At 37.5% G+C, this 23,348-nt stretch overlaps 1 protein-coding gene across 1 annotated transcript in view; it reads right to left on the bottom strand.

Moving 5' to 3' along the window:
- RRAS2 (RAS related 2) overlaps positions 1 to 23,348 on the bottom strand; it is a 68,649-nt gene that overhangs the window by 14,561 nt on the left and 30,740 nt on the right. Inside the window, exon 2 of the mRNA XM_031681172.2 lies at positions 15 to 102. Within this exon, the coding sequence (XP_031537032.1) occupies positions 15 to 102 (88 nt within the window). The remainder of the gene's footprint in view (positions 1 to 14; positions 103 to 23,348) is intronic.

A 23,348-nucleotide genomic window follows, 5' to 3' on the forward strand; every position in this document is an offset into this window, starting at 1 on the left:
GGAAGATTACTTACTATCTAGCCGGGCTGCCCGGTCATCAATCACGCACTGCTTTGTGTAGGAGTCCTCAATGGTTGGATCATAATCCGTTACAAAATAGGACTGTAAGAACAATAACCTTATTTTAAAATTTATGTTTTCTCGTCCAAGTACCACCGTAATTTTATCAAATCTCACTTATCCAGAATTAATCAAAATATTTTCATTGTATTAAGGTTTATCCTACTATGTCAATTCCTTATGAAATGAAGTCTATTCAGAGCAGCTTCCAAGCGGAGAAAGGGTATTAAATAGCTTTGAATTTTCGTATCTGAAATATGCAAGAAGACTGCAAAAGATCTACTGCAGTTTTTTTTTTTCCATAATTACCTTCAATATACCTAAGACTCTAGACCTCAAGTTCTAGAAAAACCAAGAAAACAGAGTAAGCTGTAATTCAGCTCTATTTGCAACCTGAGGGCAAACATCAGTCCTTAGAACCAAGCAGTTTGAAACAAATGAGAAAAGAGTAAGTCTGGACAACTGGAAGCTCCACCCTCTTTTCTCCCCTTCTCTCATATCTTGTCTTATCCCCTTTCAGCTGCCTTGCGTATTATCCTTAAGGAAATATGATTTCAGGATCTTTTTCATCTGCATGGATCTCAAACTTTCTTTCATTGATATTTTTGTTGTTTTTTTTTCTTAACATCTATTTCTTCTTCTGTTAGCAAAATCTTCTAACTAATATCTTATGAAATCATCACCAGAAGGACAGTTAAGGAAACAGTAAGAAGGGAAGAGTCTTAGCAAACCACTTCTGTGTTTGTATATTACATTTCACAATCTTTTAAAAAGGTTTTAAAAAGAAAACAGAAACAAGAATCTGAAAGAGAATTTAGTGCCCCCTTACAGAATGGCACTAACCAGGACGCTGACATCCTTCTTTTGTTCTGAATATCTCCTTCACTCTCCCTCTTGACCGACTCCCTCAAAGCCTGCTTTGCCACTAGCTCATTACAAAATCTGAGGGATGACTTGGAGGAAGGCAGCTGGACTTGCTGGCTCCAGGGACACATTCTTAAGTGACAAAGCCTGCATGGTGGCCTATGCAAACACCAGAAAGCTACTCAGAAGGTAGGCACTCTGAACAAGGCAGTAAAGAAACCTCTGGTAGGGAGCAGGGGAGACACTGATCTGCCTGCTATCTTGAACTTACATATTTATTTTTGAAAGATATTTTCTACTTTATAAAATGTGATATAAAAGGCTTTACTGTAACAGAATTCAGTATCCATAATCCTATTTCCTTTCTGATGATTTCATATAAATGCATGATTTATTAAACAAAGTGTATAAAAGAAACATTTACCAACAGGGGCAGCTTTGAGTAGAAAGCCATCTCTGTCACCACCCCACCCTATTTAAAAATAAACATATCAAAACAATCCTGAACTGACTTTCTGGCACTCGCACCTCTTCAAAAAGTAAATACAACTGGCAACAATATTCTTTGTATCCTCTAAACATAAAACTGCAGTCTTTCACCAAGCAAGTTGGATAAGGCATGCTGTTTATATCTGAAGATTAGTTTCCTGTTACATGTTTCTCCACAGCAATCTGATACTTTTTGCCATGCTTTCATCTTGTAAAATCTAAATTTCATTGGCTGCTCCCAGTTTATGCCTAAATGTGTTAAAATGTGCAGCACTGTCCTATTTTATCTGAAAACACAATGGACAAATATTAAATATATTTTTTCAAATGTCTAAGTCATGCACAATAGCTCATATTCTTTCAATGCAATGTTTTGTTTTTTTGCATAGTGATACCAAAGTAAGAAAACAACATGTATAGAAGATTGTTGGTTTAAGCAACTTTGAGCGCTATTAAAATAAACTTTTTTGTGACTGTGGAAGTTTCATATTTTCTTTGGATGTCTTAGCTCTTGAAACACACTCTTAATGTTACAAGAATTTTGCCACTTTGCTAACTAACGCTGACATGCATTTATCCCACTCGTTAATTTTTAAGACAAATTGTTGGAATTTCTGGATACGTAGTTTCATGTTTCATCTTTTTGTGTCCTGATTTCAAAATTTGTAGATACCTTGCTACATGCACATTTTACGGAGCCATCTTCATTGAAAGCATCATCCTCCCTCATAAAGATCCTCCTTAAGGAACATCATAGGGCCTGACTCACAGAATCAAAGATCCCTTTTCCTCTCATAAATTCTAGTAAGCCACAGGTTGCAACACACTTAAAAAGAGCATTCAAACAAACAAAAGAGCATTCATTGTGTACAGGTAACGCAGATAATCATCACCTCCCACCACAAAGACTTAAGATTGCTGTTACTTAAAGTTGGGTCCCAGATATTTCAGGCAGCAGGTCAACAACAAGAAATCAGTCTCTGGTGATGGACAGCCCTGGATTTACTCTAATTCTGCTATTTTCTAGTTGTGGAACCTGAGGCAAAATATTTTAACTAAACTTTAGCATCTGTAAAATAAAGACAGTAACAAAACCTTGCAGAACAGATAAAAAGAAGTAATGTATATAAAGTGCCAAGACATGTTCATGGGTAATAAACGCTACCCATCAGAGTCAGTGTATCATTTTTGTCACCCAGTTAGATGATATGAAATAGCATTTTTATTCGGGTAAAAAGACTTGCTAAAACAAGGAACAAGTGTTGTAATGCCAGTCCTAATTAAACCACAGACCAACCATGGGACTTGGTATCCAAAGTGTTGTAAATCAAGATAAAAGCTCCCCATCTGGGGTTCTGAAAGTATTTTCTGGGTCTAAGCAGTAATTACACAAGGACATACACATGTAAAAACTCAAGCTGTACATTTAAGATGCGTGCATTTTTCATATATGTACAAATTATACCTCTATAAAATACATAAACAGTTCCCTGCTGCTTATAGGATTCAGCACTTTCTTTACACCGTATGCAAAATATAGGATTCAGCACTTTCTTTACACTGTACGCAAAATCCTCCAGTTTGATGTGTGCTGTTTGCCATTCAAAGTCTTACTTTTCACTACTTGAAACCCTTCAGCCAATTGCTCTTGCTCTTTTGGTTTCATTCATTTGTCCGATAATTATTTATGGAGCATCAGAGGGACGAGGTCCCTACTTTCACAGAACCCATTGCTTTTTACACAATATCCAGTAATTGTTCTGTGATTGAGAGCAAAGGGGATGAGGAGTGTTAACCATATTGGCCAAAGAACAGAAATGGTAGAGAAATGCCAATACTCTGCTTGTTCAGAAGGCAACACAATTTAAGCAGTTTACATTGCAGTCATACATAGGAACTATATGTACATTCACTTATAAACATAGAGCCCCAGCAATTTGCCTGAAGGGAAAACAGTCTCCTGAAGTTGAAAAAAGTTACCAACCATAAACCAGAAAGGATATTCTGTAGCAGAAATTAAGGGAAAAGAAGGGGAGAGGAGTGGAAACAAGCACAGTATCGCACTGTGGAACAGTAGAGGCTCTCACAAGAGCAGGAAAGGAAAGTGCCCTTGCCCAGAGTTCAGTCCACTGAAAGGGGAAGTGGGGACTGGGAGTGGAGAAAGCAATGTGCTTTCTGGAAATCATAGGAAAGGATGCATAGAGAGGGATCCTAACCAAAAGAAAGGGGATGTCTCCTTTCAAAGGGCAGGTAGTAAGAACGACAAGTAGACCTTAGTCTCATTAAGGTTGTCAGGCATTACCTAGAAAGGTTTAAGATTAGGGAAGCTAACCTAATTCAGACAGGGACATCCCCCTGACAAAATCTGGTCTGAGTAAGGTTGTCTAAAACCCTTAATAACACAATAGTGATAGCTGGGAATATTATTGCTGTGTCAATGCCACTAGGCTGCACAATAGGAGCTCTGCTTGGCTTCAGAGAATTGCTACTTCACTCCCTCCCATTCAAAGAAGCTGCCTTAGAGAAGATAAGGAGGGGCCGGGGAGGAAAGAGAATGAGCTGATGCAATTTCTGCATTCAGTGGGCAGAAGTGACAACCCACTCTCTGGACACCAAGCTGCTGGTGAAAGTGTAGTTCCCAAGCTCTGCCACAGAGCGGTGCCTGGTCTACACACTGGGATGGGTAATTTATTGGAGATTCTGGGAACTCAGGAAATTCAGCAAACTGGTTAAAGTCCACTACCCTTGCATATAAAAAGGACAGGAGGCTAGACCTAAGGTGCCCCTGGGGAGTTGTAAACAAATGACGGGGCATTTCTGAGCACAGCACATTCTCAGGAATCCACTAAAAACAAAAGGTGCAGAAAGAGGAGGGGAAAGGCAGCAAGGAGGGGAAGGAAATAGACAATGTGGGAAGACCTTGACAACCACTGAATCTAGGTAATGTGTAATAAATGTATGTTATACCAGTCTCTACTTTTGCATGAGGTAGCACATTGAAGTACTACAGGAAGGATCAAACCAAGGGAAGAAGATTTCACCTTGAGCTTTCACCTCACTCTACTCAAAACCAACTCACCTAGAAACCGAAGTTTTTTCTTGGTCAGAATATCTTGAAGTTTTCTTTATATTTTACTTTACTTTTATTGTCCATCCCCCCCCAACCCCCACTGAATATGAGCTCCATGAGGACAAAGATTTTTGTCAGAGGTAGAGTGGCTTATCTTATGCTTAAACAGCAAACCACTGGCATATCCAGCACTGAAATCAGTTTCCGGGCTCTGCTTTGCTCACTAACTCTCTGGAAGTAAAGCACACTCACACTCATGCTCCATTTCTGCTTCCATTGCTTCCATTTTTCAAAAAGCGAACTATCCTCAATCATAGTAACAGCAGCCGTCATTTACTGAGCACTTACTGTGTGACAAGCAGCTGACTGACACATATAAAATTTTCGCAATTAATTTTCACAATGATCCTTTAGATACCTATCTCCCTCTTACAGATTTTTTTTTAAGTGAGGCACAGAATTACGTTACTCTTCTAGGTCACCTAGCCAATAAAGTAGGATAACTACAATTTAAATTCAGTCTTGTCCTAATGAATGTTCTAGAATTCTTGCTATTTAATATACAATTTATAAAAAATTTCAAATCTTTCATCCCTTTACTGGTCTACAAAATGAGGAGTAAAAGTACCAGGAAAAAGAAAAAGCAAGGAACCCAAGACTAACAACGTTACTTTCCTTTCCTTCTTGATACCCTGCTCACCTCTCCCCTTTCCCCCAAAGCTCCACACAGAACCCAGGTCATGAAACATTCTACACAAAATTCTGTGGTTCTCTGCTCCCCTCTGCTTGAAATCAGTATTTTTCTATTAGTTCTTCCATCCACAAAACCTGTATTACATTTCTAAAATTATGACAAAATAAACCAAAACATCAGGCTTTATGAGGCCTTGCTTTCTATTAATATATGCATTTATAAAGTCCTTACTGGAGGCAGCATGATGGGAAGAAAATGTATGGGCTAAGGAGTGAGAGACCTGAAATTCAAACCCAGAAGCCATCCTACTTCCTAGCTGTTTAACATCTCTAAAGCCCATTTTCTCAACAGAAAAGAGTGAGAACTAGGCTAGTTTAAGGAGAGCTTATTTCAGTGCCCACTTCAGATGTGGCACCAAAGGATAACGGAAAAGGGAAAACAAAGCAGACAGAAGGAACAGGGAGAGGGCTGGGGCCTCCGGGGCTGCTCACAGAGCTGCCCTGAGGGATTTAAGAACTGTGATCACTAGTGAGTGTGGTGTGAGCCCATTCTCTTCCTAGTTAGCCCGCCCCATTCGACCTCTGGACCTTGCCATGCTGCCACCAGGGAGGCAGCAGGGCGGCAGCAGGCCGGAGTGGGAAGAGCCTGAGGTGTGAGTCAGATCAGGATACAGCTCTACCACCTTTACTAGCTGTGAGGAACTGGAGTACCTCATTTAACCTATCTGAACCTCAGTTTCCTTGTCTAAAAGATGGAAATACTACTAACCTTGCAGCATTGTTGTGAAAAGTAAAAATAATGTATGTGGAGTATTTTTACAACACAGTCTACGATACACAGTAGGCCCTTAATAAATTATAGCTAATGAAGTCCAAAGCACAGCTTACTTTCTTTACAAAGCCTTCAACACTCCAACCAGAAAATGATTTCAGTGTGCTCTGAATTCCTCCTACCCTTAAGGTGACGACTACTCTGGATTGTCTCAACTTCAAATATTTTATCTTATTGTCAAAAACAAGTTGTGACTTGGAAAATACATGTATCAAGCTTTATGTATGCCATGTAATTGGTACTTATAATTTCCTTTTATAATTGCTCACCTTTTCATGTATGTGCATATATGAACATATAACTGACACAATAAGCTAATAAAATCAACAGACTATAAGCATACAACTTTCCTTTTCAAAGCCCTTCTGTGGCAAGTTTTTCCTTGCACCTGAATGAAATCTAAGGCAAGTCTCCTAATTTTTTCCAATCATTTTTCAATTATAAATAGTTATTCAATCACCTTCAGCCCCAATAACACTGTGACTTCAGTAATTAAGATATCTAGTACAGTGCTTTAATTGCATTAGTCAATACTTATCTAAATTAAAGTTTCTTTCCCCCCTCCTACATAGAGCTGTGAGGGCTGCATTTGGACTGGGGTGAATGGATAGTTAAGACCAGTTATCTTCTCTCTTTCCCTATCTAACATTCTGCATCTTTTCTACCCTCAACAAGGCTGCCTCTGCTCTGGCTTCTTAAGGACTAGAGCTGAAGGAGTGGGGACAGGTCAGGGAGGTTGAAAAGGCCACAGCAATGAAATCTGATGTCCATGCTAATAACTTTCTCATGAGAGCCTGTGGGTTTCCTGGAAAAGTACACAAGTAGGACCCTCCACGTGCAATTCCTAGGATATGATTAAGTCCTGGCCATTTACATCTCCAACTCTCAATCTTTGGGGTTTCCCTGGGTATCTCCTCCTGAGTCACATCACCTTCTAAGTGGCCATGCACCACATCCCATTTTAGAAAACTTTAAGTGGGTTCCATTCAGAAACTCAAGGAAACACTACTGTCTTTCGAAGTGCATACTGCTAACTACACAGCCCTCTTTCTTTCTGCTATGAATCCACAGATTCACATACTATCCTTATGCTCCCCAAACACCAGGGTATTCATGTCAAGTTCGCAGAACAATTCTATTAAGAGCATCCCCCATCCTTTGGCTTCAAAGAAGGAGGCTTAAGAGAGGCGTCTTCTCCTCTCTGCTGTGTGTGGAAGCAGGAAAGGACACAGAATACACCACATACTTAACTGCTCTCTCCAAAATCATCCTTGTCTCAGAATGCTTAGCTCTCCACACTTGTATTTCCTGGAGATAAAGTATGGGCTAAATGCGCAAAAACAGTTTAAGGCCACCTTCTATGCAAGTCCTTGGAATATGAGAGTCACTTGGAAACTACTGCTGTATTCTCAGCCTTTGGGCCTTCGAGAGAAACTGAAATAAGTTGGAGTTCCATTTAAAATCCTGTTGCATATGTACAACTAGATTTGATGTATCCAAGGCTTATCTCATGCCTTTCACAACTTCTTTGGAGTTAAGCAAGGTACTCTGCACATATACTGTTAGAGCACGAAAATACTGGCTGTTGGAAAACCCAGTAGTTATGAAGATCATAATGGGAAGTTAGGAATTAATTTCCCAGAGCACAGTAAGGACCTGGTTGGCTATCAGTAGCCTCTATTTGCTAAAACAAGAGTGGTGCAAATTCCTCTGGTAACACTAGAGCAGACTACAGCAACTACAGGCAGCTGTGAGCCAAAGCCGGGCTCTTCCTGGTGTCACTTTTTAACAGCAGCTGTCAAGTCACAGAGAACCTTTGTTCCCTGCAGCGTCCTCCCTTATTTTTATGTCAAATGTTTCCAATATGCTTGATATTCCTTCACTCAAGTACATAATTTTTCCTGACTGAAATCAGTATTTCATTTAATCTGACACGTATAATTACAGAGATCTCCATAATTTATACTTCAGAACTCTAATGCAGAATAATAAAGCTACCCTAAATCCAGTAATCCTTTCAGTTTCTTTTTAACAAAACTTAGGCTTTCAGTCAACATTGCTAACTGTCTCAGACTGTATAAAGCCACACTGTGCCTTTCAAGGGACTTTTTGGTAACCTCAGCAATATATATACACCTCAAGCAAAGTGTTGTTGCAAATCAACGGGCCTGGTCGGCAACAAGAAAAATTACGGTACAAAGTCAACTTACAAACTGGTCCTATTACAAAAATGTGTTTCTAAGTCAGTTATTTGGTGCTCATTTCCCCAGGGAAAAATTGTTCTAACCTGTCTTTAGGTCCATAGGCCAGACCACAAAAACTGCCATTAATACATGGTTCTAAGCCAGCATTAACCCTGAGTTCTAACTTCTGAAGCACAGTCATCTGACCCAACAAGAAATGGGAAGATAATTTTGTTTCCTTTCGCAGAGTACAGAGCCAGCCCAAAGCTACACTTACAGGGAGGAAAAGCTTTTCTTAGGGGCACACCCTACGGACATCCAGCCTCCTCATCCTGCCCCAACTCCCCACCAATACACTCTTACCCTAGCATTGGCCTCCTTCTGAAAACATCCTAGGTACAAAACCACTTCCCTCTCTCCCCACTACTCCTTCTACTCTCAAATTAAAACTAGCAATTCCCTGAGGAAAGCTAGCTCTCACCCAGAGGCACTAGGTGGAAAAGTATCAGTTCAAACTAGAGCACCCTGCAGTGTGAGATAGCTCACTCCATCTCTGCAAGCAATGCTTGCTCTTTTAACAAGCAAAATTTTAAACCAAAATGAATCTTTAGTAACATCTGCACCATAGGTCAAAAAGAGAAAGTTTCCGACTCTGCCAAGAGAATCTATGAAGAGGGGTAAATTACCAATTCATGATGCCAGCTTCCTGAATTCTCCACAGCCTTAATCCTTTCAAAGGCTTTAAAAGGAGAGAAGAAAAGAGAAACGTTTTCTTCTTTCCTCTTTCCCCTCCCTCTATAACCCTACAACTTGTAAGGCTAACCTACTGGGTAGACAAGATCACCCAAAATTTTTAGTTCACAATACCAGTGAGTGATTTTGAAAACTGTCAACAAAAGGAAAGGGGCTCTGCCATCGCTTCAGCCACTCTATACATATACAAACCATTTGCAAGTAAGTCAAGCCTGACTCAGGGACTGCCTACATAATAGGAAAATCATCTTCTAACATCGGCACGATATTTACAAACGACTGAGCAACAATATGCCAGTGGCTTCTATTGTTAGCATAATAAAGTTTATTTCCCTTGCTTGAACTTAATAGTTATTTATTTTCCAATTGCTGTAGTTTTATTTTAACAGGTAACATATAAAGCCTAAATGAAGTTTTAAGGATAAGAATTTACAATTTTTTAAAACCACAATAACTGGCACAGTCAGAAGTAACAGATAAACAGAGAGGGCCACATAAGCCCACTGTGCATCATATGTATTTCACACAATCACCATGGTAAATCCCAGACATTCCCTTTTTCACACTAAAGCACAAGTCTTTGTGTCTTTTGGTTCTTGCCTTGACTGAACCTTGCTCTGCTAGGGAGGATCTATACCCACCCCATTCTTTCCATCCCCATTGCTATTACCTTAGTTAAGTTCGCCTTCCTTGCCTCCGTCTCATGTGGACCACAGCTGCCTCATCAACATAATGCTGACCTCTGTGGGACGCTCTAGGTGTACAAGACAGCCTCTAACCTCTAACCATTTATACTATTCAACAGTTTTTAGTAATTCACAACGTTATGCAACCATCATCAGTATCTAATTCCAGAACATTTTCACCACCCCAAAAAGGAATCCCGTAACCATTAGCACACCCTCCTATCCCTAGGACCACTAAACCACTAATCTATTTTCTCATTTTGCCTGTCTGGGACATTTCCTATAAATGGAATCATACAATATGTAGTCTTCTGTGTCTAGTTTCTTCCACTTAGCATGATGTTTCCAATGTCCATCCATGCTGTAGCATGTATCAGCACTTCATTTCTCATTTCTTTATGATATGCCATTGTATGGATATACCATATTTATTCATCCATTAGGTGATGGCCTTTGGGTTGTAGTCATTTTGTCTATTACAAATAATGCTGCCGTGATCACTCACATACAATCTTTCGTGTGAACATATGTTTTTCTTCGGCATATAACTAGTACTGGAATGGTAGGATCATATGGTAATTCCATTTTTAACTTTCTGAGGAACTGCCAAGCTCTTTTCAAAAGTAGCTGTTCCATTTTACATTCCCATCAGCAGTGTTCAAGGGCTCTCACTTCTCAAAATACTCACCAACATTTGTTACTGAACATCTATCTTTTTGATTCTAGCCATCCTAGTCAGTGTAGTGATCTCTTCCCACTTTTGACAGTCATTTCCCTAATGGGATGTTGAACATCTATTTACATGCTTATTGGCCATTTGTATGTCTTCTTTGGAGAAATGTAGATTCAAATCTTTGCCTACTTTTTTATACTGAATTATCTTCTTATTATCGAGTGTAAGAGTTCTTTATGTATTCTGAATATAAATCTCTTGTCAGATATACAATTGGCAAATATTTTCTCCAATGGTCTTATTATTTTATAAAGTCTTCCTGTCAAGTATCAATACACAGTTCCTAAACCTCCAAAGTCCTGTTACTCATCAACAATTTGCCGTAATTCCAACTTCCATATACCCACATTTGTGGGTAACATGAGCCCACAGAATTTCCATTGCTATATCCACTCCCCTAATACTCATCGACACCCACCTCAACCCTGAACTTTCCCCATCATACTGAAATTCCACTGCCTACACCATGCTCTAGCACATGTGCCAGTATCTGGAATCACCCTATTTCATCAAATCTAAGATGCCATCAATTCAAAGACCATCATTATTTTATATGACAAGGATGAAAAAAATGCCAAAACAACTATGGCGTGTCTTTGATTATAAGGCACCTCAATGTCAGATACTAAAATGTACAAGGTAAAAAATGTGTGAGTTAGAATCAATGAAATACAGCAGTTCTAAACAACAACTCTATAAGGCTGGTGTTATTTATTCCCATTTTACAGATGAGATCATTGAGGCTCAGTGGTTAAGTGATTTGCCAAAGGTCACAAAGTTAGTAGGCTGTTGGAACTGAGATTCAAATCCAGGTCTCATTCCAAAGCAATACTACTTCCATTACACTTTCTTTAACCTTCCATATTAACATCAACACATACAGCATGCACCAGTTTAAAAAAGAAATCCTGTTACTCAAGTTATTTTTTAAATTATAAAGTGCCAAAAAGAAGACAGTTAAAAGCAGTTTCATTCAAAACACTCCATTTCTACATTAAGAATAAGGATCTAAACACAGCAATATAGAAAAAAAATATAAAAACATTCTTTGGTCTAGCAATTTTACTTCTACAAATTTATCCTACCAATACCTCTGTGCATAAAAGAATGACATGCTATTCATTACTGAATTGTTTTTAATTTAAAAAACTGGGAAGAACTTAAAAAGTCCTTCAGTAGATGACTGGTTAAATTATGGAACGTTCATTCAAAATGAATGCAGCCATTAAAAAAAAAAAGAATGACTTCACATACTAATATGGAGTGATCTACACGATACATCATTAAATAAATACAACAGAGTTTATGTATTTGCTTTATGTCCATAAAACATTTCTGGAAAGATACACATGAAACTGATTAACTTCAATTACCTGTGGGAAGATCTAGGTTGCTGGGAGACATGAGTGGGAGTGAAAAATTTTTTGCAGGTTTTGAAATCTGAAACATGTGAGTGAAAGAGGGAACCAAGGGGGAAGACCTAGACAGATTAAATATAAACTCTTTATTAATAAAAGCAGAGCACAGAAGTGTGAGAAAACCTAGATTCTAGTCCCAGCTCAACAACTAGATGAGTGTTCCTGGATGAGTCAACCTCTTTCTTGGCTTTTAGTTGTTCAGGAATTTCCTCTTCATGATCTCTTAAGACTCTTTCCAGCTAATTTTATTATGACATATTTAGCTACTACAGAGTGTCAAACCTAATTTGTAGGTGCTATTGAGAATGTCTTTGTTTTAAGTTTGAGGCGTAATAAAAGAATATCAGATCTTAAGTCAGGATGGCTTGCTTAACGCCCTAGCTCCTGGTACTTTCTGGCTGTAGGATTTGTAGGAAATCACATCACTGACACCAAGTTCTATTACCTAAAAAACAGGTGATAGCAACTTTCACAAGTTTGTTATAAGGAGTCAAGTAAGATGTAAAAATCTTCTGAAATTTTTTACACCACCATGTAAAATATATATTATTATTACACAAAGACTTCTCCTTCAGGTAGAGAAACAGTATGTATTTTGGAGTCAGTCAGATCTGGATATCCCACTTAACCGCTGTGTGATCTGAAGGTTATTTAATCTCTTAAATCTCAATGTCCTGACCGGTAAGATGGCCATAATGATTCTTATTTGAAAGGGCTATTGTGAAGGGTAAATGACATGGTAAAGTACCCAGCACACTGCTTAGCTCAAAATGGGCATTCGAAAATTGGTTCTCTTCCTCTCCAAACTTAGAAATGAATCAAAAGGCTGCCCCTTAAACAGGGAGTTGACCAATTCACTACTGGCTGTAATTTTTGCTCCAGAGCCTAGGTTGTTACTTGTTTTTTCATTTCCTTTCCCCTCTATCTCCTGCTACCTATGAATATCCTAAACCCCATTTTCATTTCTCATCTCTTCAAGAGTAGAGAAGGGGCCTATAGAAGCAAAACCAGAGGTAAAGTGGGGTGGTGATTTTCCCAGTCCACTCAACTTTTAAAACTTCCATGTGAATCTCCCTTAGGTTCACTCACTAACCTAACTCAATCTACAGATGCTAATGGAATACCAACGATGTGTCAGGAGCTGAATGAAGACGGAATCCCAGCTTTCATGGGGCTGCAGTTTTTGGTGGTTGAACATCAACAAGAAAACAAATATTATACATCAGAGGTGATTAGAATTCTGAAGAAAAATGGGGAAGGGAGGTCTGAAAGCAGCAGGAGCTAGAAGGGAGGATGTGATATTACAAAAGGTGGCCAGAGAAGGCATCACTGACAATGTGACATGTGAGGAAAGAATCCTAGATCAATTCAGGGAGTGAGTCATGCTGCTAGCCAAGGGCAGATCATTCTAGGCAGAGAGAACATGAAGTGAAAGGCAGTGAGGTGAGAGTATGTACAGCATACTGGAGGAACAGCAAGCAGGACAGCATGGCTACAACAAACAAAACCAGTTCAGAAAGTTCACACGAGGTAAGCAGAGCCTTGCAGGCCTTGGCATTCTAAATGAAATGAAACCACTGGAGAGTTTGAAGCTCATCTTATCCTGTATTGGCAGTTGCTTTCCTTCCCCAGCTACAGCACTATGTAGTAGACAGAAGGGTTTTGATAGTTCCTTTCAAGGGGATTTAGCCAAGGTCTGTCCCTCAGAGAGTCAATTACACTTGAAAATTACTTCAGTAATACATTTTAAAATGTGCTTATTTTATAGGAACATAGCTATAAATGAAGGCTCTCTCAGCATTGTAAGCTACCAATACATACACACACATGCATACACACAAACAAGATGTTTGGGCAGCTATGTCTGTTACTGAGAAAAACTGTTAATAACCTAAATGTCTTTAACAGGAAATTGTTAAATGAATTACGGTATATACATTACAGAATAGTAAAGGCCATTAAAAGGAATGAGATATGTCTCTATGTATGGATTTCAAGAGTGTCCGTGAAACATCCAATTCATTTATTCAACAAATACTTTACCACTTAGGAGCTGGGACACAGTTCTGAATGAGAATAAAGCTGACATGGTTCGAGCACTTGTGGAACTTACAGTTTAGTGGAGGAGACAATATGTAAGCAAGCAGATCGAATGTAACAATATTTGAAATAATTTACACACACACACACACACACACACAAACAACAACAAAAACATAAACAGACTCTTCTGGATAGAGAAGATTGGAGGGGTACTTTTTAAAGAAATTATACTGTCAAATATTATAGCTGTGGGTCTACAGCCCAAATAAACTTTAAAGAATTACTTTAATGAGCCTGTATTACTGTTGTTTTATCTCAATAATTAAGTTCTAAATTCTTCACGACCTTCATCTCAAAACAGGAGAGAAGCAGAGAATGCTCTCACCAGAGTGTCTCTCCAAACCACAGGCCAGAAGGCTGGGCCAGCACTTCTCAGAAAGTGGCCCCATCTATTCATTCACACCAAGGACCACCCTGCTTACTTCTGACTATCTAACCTCATGTATACACCCAGCATTTCTCGGTAGTTACTGTAAAGTCCCTCCTTGTGGCATACAAATTTAAATAAGACTAGATCACTAGATAAATTTAAACTCTTTTGAGGGGAGCCAGATATGATTCATATCAAGAAGAACCATGTAAACATTCATCTTACAAAATACCCAACCACGTAGGTTTAAAAAGTCAAGAGCTAAGTGGCCTATGTTCACAGAATTTAAGACTTTGCTCACACCATTTAAAGAAACAAATTATAACATGTCTGAATGTCTACAGCCTAATTTCACAGTAAAAGAATGCCACATCAATTGCAAACCACATGAAGAGAAAGTAAACATGCAACTAAATTCTGAATCACATTTATATAACTCAGATTCTATAACTATTACTCCATTTAGTAGAAGAACAATGCTTATTAGCAAATTTACAGTGCCTTACATTGCTTATTAGCAAATTCAGGGAGGGGTTTACTCTCTGTAGTGGCCTGAACTGTGGTCTCTGTAGCAGGCTGAACTGAGGCATCCAAATAGTTATGTTTAACTTCTAACCCATTACCTGTGACTGTGATCTTATATGGAAACAGAGTCTCTGCAGATGCAATTAAATTAAGGATCTCCAGATGAGATGATCACAGACTTAAATCCAGTGACAGTCTTTGTAAGAGAAAAGAGTGGAAGATTTGAGACAAACACAGAGAATATCCAGAGGGGAAGACCCCTTGAAGGCAGAGACAGAGACTGGAGATGCATCTACAAGCCAAGGGCTGCCATCAATCACCAGAAGCTGGGAGAAAGACATGGGACAGACTCTCCTTCAGAGCCTCCAGAAGGAACCAACCCTGCTGGACAATCTGATTTGGGGATTTTGTCCTCAAGAACTGTGAGAGAATAAATTTCTGTTGTTTAAAACTACCAAATTTGTGGTAATTTGCTATAGAATACCCAGGAAAGGAACATACTCACCTACAAAATCTGACCTCCACATTCTTCCTAATTATTTCCTGTACGTAGCTTATAAGCCCAAGAGGAGTGAATGACAAAACAGAATTTTCTACTACTGACAAGCTACTGGAACTCAAATACTGAGCTGTCTTCACAGTAATGGCACTACAATTTATTGCAAAGATATACACATAGACACATGAAATAGCTATTTTCATTCTCTAGAGAGATTCAGTTAGTCAACAAAACCACAAAAAGCAAGAAGGTAAATTGAGCTAAATGGTTCCAAGTTTCCAGAAGTTTGAGGAAGGTACTCAAAATAATACTTTCTTTTAAAATATAGTAAGTCTCAAGATTTTAACAAGTTAATTTTATCATTTTCAATTTAGTTTTTTTCCTTACTATAATACATCCTCATTGTAGAAAATCTGGAAAAAAAATCATGCAAAAAATTTAAGCTCACGTTTAGAATCAAAGCCCTCTTCACAATTTCTCAACTTGAAGTGTAAAACCAGACATATATAGTCTACCCTCCAAACTGAGTAACTCTTTCTTAAATTGCTCCAGTAAGCCCATCATTAAAGGCCTTTGTTTACAACCAAGTTTGTATGGCAGTTACACAACTATGAAATTGAGAGTCTATAATGGAAATTCTGATCTAATTTTAACATAAGCCTTATAATTGAAACACACAAATGGGAACTACAAGGAGAGTTTTACTGTCATGGGGGTTTCCGACAAGGTGCTTTCCCTTGATCATTTTGGGTCCTGAACTGTTCTGGTCTCTAATCATAATTTACATGTCAACTAAGCCCTCAATTTTAGAAATAATATTTTTATGTACAGAAAAGCAAAAGATGAAGATGAAATATTAACAAATTTTATTCAAGAGTTTTTGACTAATGATCTCCCCTTACATTTTGTTTTCTCAAAAATAAGCATCAAACAGACGGTGCAAAAAGCAGGTAAAGAGGAACATCTAACAGCTGCCATGCATTAGCAAAGGCTGAAACACTGAGAATGAAAAACAAGTTTGAAAACTTTTGCCAAACCAAACCTGCGAATGCAGGCACATTCCTTAATGTTTCATTTAAACAGTGATGTTTTTGTTAAAAAACAAAAATTTCACTAACCCCAGGTACATTTTTAAACTGCTCTGCCATTTAAATATGTTTATTCAAAATTACACAGCATCCCCACACCCTAAGTATGGGTTGCATATAATGACTTCCTTACAAAGAATATGGAGAAAAAAGTGAGAGAGGAGTAACTTTACAGTAGAGAAACCAAACAAACACTACCTTAGCCAGATGGTCAGCAGTTAACAGTCATAAATCGTGCTAATAGTATGTAGCCTTGCTATGATGTGATGAAAATGGTACTTTACCTCTGTAGTCTTCCTCCCAAAACCCCATAACCCCACTCTAGTTATGAGGAAAACATCAAATTCCAACAGAGGGGCATTCAACAAAATACCTGACAAGTATTCCTCAAAGTGGTCAGGGTCACTAAAAATAAGTCAGCTAAGAGGAGCTTAAGGAGACATGACAACCAAATGCAATGCGGTGCCCTAGTGGGATCCCAGAAGAGAAAATGGATATTAGGTAAAAACTATGAAAACCTGGATGAGGTATGGACTTTAGTTAATAATGTATCAATATTAGTTCAATAACTACAACAAATGTACCATACAATATAAGATGTTAAAAACTGGGGAACTGGGTGCTGCCAGTATATGAAAATTTTGTTTTATCTTTTCAATTTTTCTGTAAATCTGAAGCTCTTCTGAAAAAAAAAAAAAAACCTAAAGCCTACTTTAAAAATTTGCATGGCAAGTCACTTTCAGAAAAATACTAATTAAGGTCCGAAATCATACTTTTCTAATCACCTACATGGAAAAGCTTCACTTAAGGAGAACAACTAGATCCACTAAACAGTTTCTTCTAGCATCAAAATTACATCTAGATTTTGCAAGACTAATAATTAAGATAACTGGAGCAATATAAAAGGAGACTAGACCTACCCCACCTTCTTAAGCAAATGTTTGGTTTATTATGATAAGGGTATGAAAACCCAAAGTCTCATAATCACAGAACTACTTATAAATCAGATAATTTTAAACTAATAAAAATAACAAAAGGAAAGTAATTCAGAAGAGTATTCTTCTAAAGCAGGTCCTGAGCAAGAAGTCTGGCCCTTTCTTCCATTACCAGAGACTAAACACTATGTCCCTGAACACATTTACTTTCCATTTCTTTATTTACATAATGGAAAGTAAGTATGGCACTGTGCAATATCCAAAGGATGCTCAAAAAATAACAGCATATCATAAATTAGAATGTTAACATTCTTACTCTTGCACTTCACTAGCATCTGCTAAAAGCAACTGATTCAGCTAAAATGTATGTAATGCTTTGTGAGGTATGCACCAGTAGCAAGCAAGAAAATCAACCAAGGAAGAAAAGAGGGTACAAAGCAGGGGAAGTAGAAGTAGCATTTAACTACTTAGCAGTTACCAGGATTTTATATGCCCTTTTATATGCCTCTCCCTGCAAAAATGTCTTGATGAAACTCTCATTTTAACTAACTAAGATGATCTTAAAAATTACTACATTGTACTTCAGCAAAAGGGGGGAAGTGCTAAATGCAAATCAGACATTGAAGATAAAAATAAATGAGTATCAGTTCTTGCCCTCAAGGAGTCTACTCACTGTCAAGCAGGAGGGAAGACAAGAAAACAAATACCATCTTTTATTGACTCTAGGAAGCAGTCATTTGGAAGATGCATCCTGATTACAAGGATTTTGAAAGAATTTTTTTTTAATGTGTCTTAGCACTCAAACTATGGTTATCCATTCTAAGTTCTAGAGTAGGTTCAGCATAAGGTACTACATGGGAACACAGATGTGAATGTTCTACCATTTGACATTGCTATCTTTGGAGGTGGGGAGGGGAATGTAAGAGTAGTTCCACAGATTCTTAATCCTTTAAATCAATGGGAAAAACAGATTCAAAATTTATCCATCTTGCCAGGAACTGATTTATTTACAAAAGTCAAGATACACCTGTAAAGATGAAAAGTATCTTTATTAATAAAATTATTGAAGCCAATTATGAATAAATTCATATTGATATTTCACTAAATTATATGGGAAACAAAATTCATAGGTAATTTCTTTACCTAAGAAGCAAAGGTTTTTTATCAACAAGAAACTTAGAAAATGAGAGAACTTACCAGTTTTTCCTCATCATATTCCTCTAACAAAACAAATCATAGCAAAACATTTAAGTGTACAAAGGGGACAATAGTAAAACTACATTGCTAAAAGAGAATTGGGTTACTTTCATAGACAGCAGGAAGAATAAAACATTTTCATGATGTTTTTCCCTTCAGCTAAGACTAAAGCTCTACTCTAGGATAGGAAAACCCTGTTTTTGCAAACTCTTTTAAGGTCATGCACATAAACCCTAAAAAAATTATTTGCTGAATGAATGAAATCACCAGCATAATAAAAAATCTACTTGGATGTTTACTTCTTTTAACACTAGAGTGCCCAGGAATGAGATGGCACCTGTTCAATTAGGTGCCCTAATGAGAGAAGCAAAACCCTTCTTTTACAGCAAGACTCCTATACCCAGCTGGGGGTGGGGTTGGGGAGGGGCTTCACCCAGTCTCCCAGGACAAGCTTCCCTGCTGTGGCTACCCCAGCAGAGAACCCAGCTCAGTCCTGATGTGGAGTAGCTAAGACAAAAGAAATGTTCCCAGTGGAAGACAGACCTGTACAGTAGAGATGACCCAGACATTTTATTGATTCTTTCAGTCCCCACTTTTGAAGCTATTCAAAAGTAACTATAATCAGACTTAGAAAAATTAAGTTTCACACTTCTCCTTCAGAGAAACAGATCTATTCACCTTAAGTCACACGTACTGACTTGTTAGCAATACCTCTATAGAGTTAATTATGTGCCAGTCATTAAGTGCCTTACATATATTAATTGAAACCTCACAAGAAGTCCATGAAGTAGGCAGGTGCTTTTATTACTGTCTCCATCTTACAAATGAGAAAAGGGAGACACAAGAGGTTAAGTAACTTGCTCAAAGCCACAAGACAGTAAGTGGTAGAGTGGAGATTGATTCCAAGCAGTCTGGCTCGATTTTGTGCCCAAAACCACTACATTACACTGAGAACTACCTTCAGAAAACAAAATAAACGTATTGTCACTGTTTTCTCTACATTAATAGAGTAAAATGCCCAGATCTCCTTCCTTCTCCCCACAGACCTCAGTCAATTCTAACATTGGCAATAAGCTGGCAAAGAGGCAGTTTTTCCCAAGTATGTATGACTTGCATTGCAATAAACATAAACTATCCAGATTCCCTTCTGCCTTCTAAGAGCACAGACAACTGCAAGCTTACCATACATAAAGAATTTCTCTTTCCCCTTTAAAGTATTATCAAGATATCTCATACCCAACACTTAACACATAAAAAGCCATGATCCTAAAAGTCTTAAGGTAGAGAGATGCAAGCGTCAGTTTTCTTTTTCCAAGTGCAAAATAATTGCGTGACTAAAACAGAAACTTGCAGGATAAACTAGCAAAAACAGATGTAAAAGAATCTAATGTGACAAGATAAAGGGGGTTAGTTCCATTCAACCCACATTGTGAGACTAAGATCTCTTTTTACCTTAAGGCACTCAATATATGTCAGCTATCAGCCCAAAAGAGAAAAAGAAAGCTCCCTAGAGAAATGATAACAAAATAAGACTACAAAAATACTAAATAACTTAATAATTATGTTACATATTTACAATGAACTAATCATTGCGAAAATATTTAAAAACCAAGGAATGATATCCCCAAAGAAGTCACAATATGAGAAAAATATGAAGATGAGTTAAATAAAGGTCCTCCTACATAATTCAATTTGTTTATTTAGTTGTAGCATTGCCCACCCACCCCATCCCACAAAAAAGCCACATTCATTTGAGGTTATTTTACCTCTTGCTATTTCCTTTGCAGTGAGTCTGCAAAATTGTGATGCATGGTAGTGATCCTATTCATTGAACAGAAAGCAACTGAGTGAAACATACAAGCAGCTAAACCTCTCGCACCCTGTAAAACCACGAGAGAGCAAGACCTTTTTTTCCCCATGTTCTAACAGATTTTTTTAAGCCATTTTCTAAACCTGCAATATACCTAGAATGACTGCATGCTTGTCTAGAGTCACATGCTCTCTACCAAAAATCAGAGGCCAATTTCCACAAACTGGAAATAAACCCAGTCAAAATTTTAAATGGACTTTTAAGCAATGACTTGCTTACTTGCTCATTTAGCTAATTTCAATCTGTCAATAAAATAAAAGTAGCAGAAAGCTTTTCCTGTAAAATTTAGCCTTCAAAGTTAAAACTTCAAGTTGGCCCAAAGATTCCCCTTAATCAAATTTTTATTTTCAGAATAAAATTACTCAAAAACATTAGCTAAGAATGGCTTAAGATAAAAAGCACAGGGAAGGAACTTTTCTAAAAGGCACTAAATATACTGTCAGTTTATATAAAATGGCATGGATTGGCAAAAATAAAAATAGTAAATAATTTAGTTTTTTTTTCAGAATTCATTTCTCATGATCCCAATGATATAAAACAGGAAAAAAGGAAAATATGAGTTAATCTTCATAGTAACTTAAGCAACTTAATGATAAAAGATAAACTGACTGTGAACAAGTAAATGCATGTAGATACTTTAAAACCCTTAGGAAATGTTCACATTTCTTCTTCTACTAGCATGACTAAATTGGGAGCAAATTTTAGGTTTTCCCACTAATTTCCCTTCATGAAAGAATGGTTGGATGGGGCCAGGAATTCTATAAGGATGGGACTGGAAGTCCCTCATTCTTTATGCTGACACTCTGAAAATGATCAAAAACTATCAAAATATCTGACTTCCATTCTTTCTGCTGACACTCTGAAAATGATCAAAAACTATCAAAATATCTGAAATCCCTTGCACAGGGTATGAGTGGAGCCTAAATCTGTTATTTTTATTTTCTGCCCTGTCTTGTATTCTGTTAGTGCCCATTGGTTTCATCATTCAGAAGTGAGTGAGAGTAGGGAGAGCAGGGGGCTGTCTACTAAGACCATTTTAGCCTACCTATGACCACTTCAGCCTGGTTGGAGGAATCCCTCTTAATGAGAGAAATCTCAGATTTAGCTCCCTCTCCATTCCCCAACTTGCTGCTGGCCCAAAGTTTAGTGTCTAATTGAAATGAAAGCTAACTCATTCCTGAAATACTGCATTTTCTATGTTTTCTTATCAATAAATGCTCCCTTCTCTCACTTGTGCTCACCCTTATTTGGGGATAGAATTATCAGAAAAAAAGCTTGAACAGTTCTAGGACCAATAAAGGAGGAAAAACTAAGAAACAAAAGAACCTTGTCACACATACCCAAAAAAGACAGGCCTAAAAGTTGTAAAAGCCAGTTCTTCCAAACTTTCAAGGAGCAGGTTAATTCCAATGTTACACAATTCTTCCAGAGAACAGAAAAGGAGGAAATACTCCCCAACTCACGAGGCCTGTATAACCAAGATACCAAAACCAGACAAGGACATTATGAAAAATAAAAACTATAGTCTAACTTCACTAAAAACCATAGATGGGAAAAAAAGGCCCACAAACAATATTAGCAAACAGAATGCAACAGTACACAAACAAGAATATATATTATGACTGATGTATCCCCAGGGATCTAGGAATACAGTGATACATAGACTTTTTGAAAAAAAAAATTACAAATGTAATTCATCATATGAATAGATTAAAGGAAATTTATCCTCAAAGTCCACAGTAAGGAGACCACAATTATAGCAGACAATATTTTTTTAAACAGTGGAACGCTTTAAAGTCAAGAATAAGTCTTTCCACTATTATGGAGGTTTCTCAAAAAACTAAAACTAGAACTACCATATGACCCAGCTATACTCCACTCCTGGGTATATATCCACAAAAATCAAAAACATTAATTTGCAAAGATACATGCACCCCAATGTTCATAGCAGCATTATTTACAATTGCCAAGATAATGGAAGCAACCTAAGTGTCCATCAACAGATGAAGGGATAAAAATGATAAAGTGTGTATACACACACACACACACACACACAATGGATTGCTACTCGGCTATAAAGAATGAAATTTTGCCATTTGCAAAAACATGGATGACTTGGAGGGTATTATGCTAAGTGAAGTAATTCAGGCAAGGAAAGACAAATACTATGTATCATTTATACATAGAATCTAAAAAATACAACAAACTAGTAAATACAACAAGAACAACAACAACAAAAAAGCAGACTCACAGAACAAACTAGTGGTTACCAGTGAGGAGAAGGAAGGAGAAAGGGGCAATATATGGGTGAGGATTAAGAGGTACATATTATTATGTATAAAATAAGCTACAAGGATGTACTGGACAATACAGAGAATACAGCCAATATTTTAGATTATAAATGGAGTATAACCTTTAGAGATTGTGAATCACTATGTTGTACACCTGTGACATACAATGTTGTACATCAACTATACTTCAGTTTTTAAAAAGTCCACAATTATTACTGCATTACTTAGGATCGCCAATATAATGTAAGATAAGAAAACAAAATGGTATAAGAATTAAAAACAAATTACATTTGGAACAGCCCTGAGTTTCTGAAAGACTGCCTCCCAGGTTGGCACAAATAAAACTTTCCATTTCTTTCACACACACTTAAAAACACACACAAATTACAGTTGACCCTTCAACAACACAGGTTTGAATGTATGGGTCTACTTATATGTGGATTTTTTTTCAATAGTAAATACTACAATACTACATGATCCACAGTTAGTTGACAGAGGAACCACCTTTACAGAAGGCCAACTATAACCTATATGCATATTTTCGATTACAAGGAGGTTCAGGTATCTCTAGCCCCTGTGTTGTTCAAAGGTCAACTGTATTTGATAATAACAGTCATCTACAAAGAACACCCTACAGAATATACAAAATAATTATGGGGATAAGAGCTCTGCAAGGTATTTGGATACAA

The sequence above is a fragment of the Vicugna pacos genome, chromosome 10 (assembly GCF_048564905.1).
Source record: "Vicugna pacos chromosome 10, VicPac4, whole genome shotgun sequence".
Lineage (NCBI taxonomy): Eukaryota > Metazoa > Chordata > Mammalia > Artiodactyla > Camelidae > Vicugna > Vicugna pacos.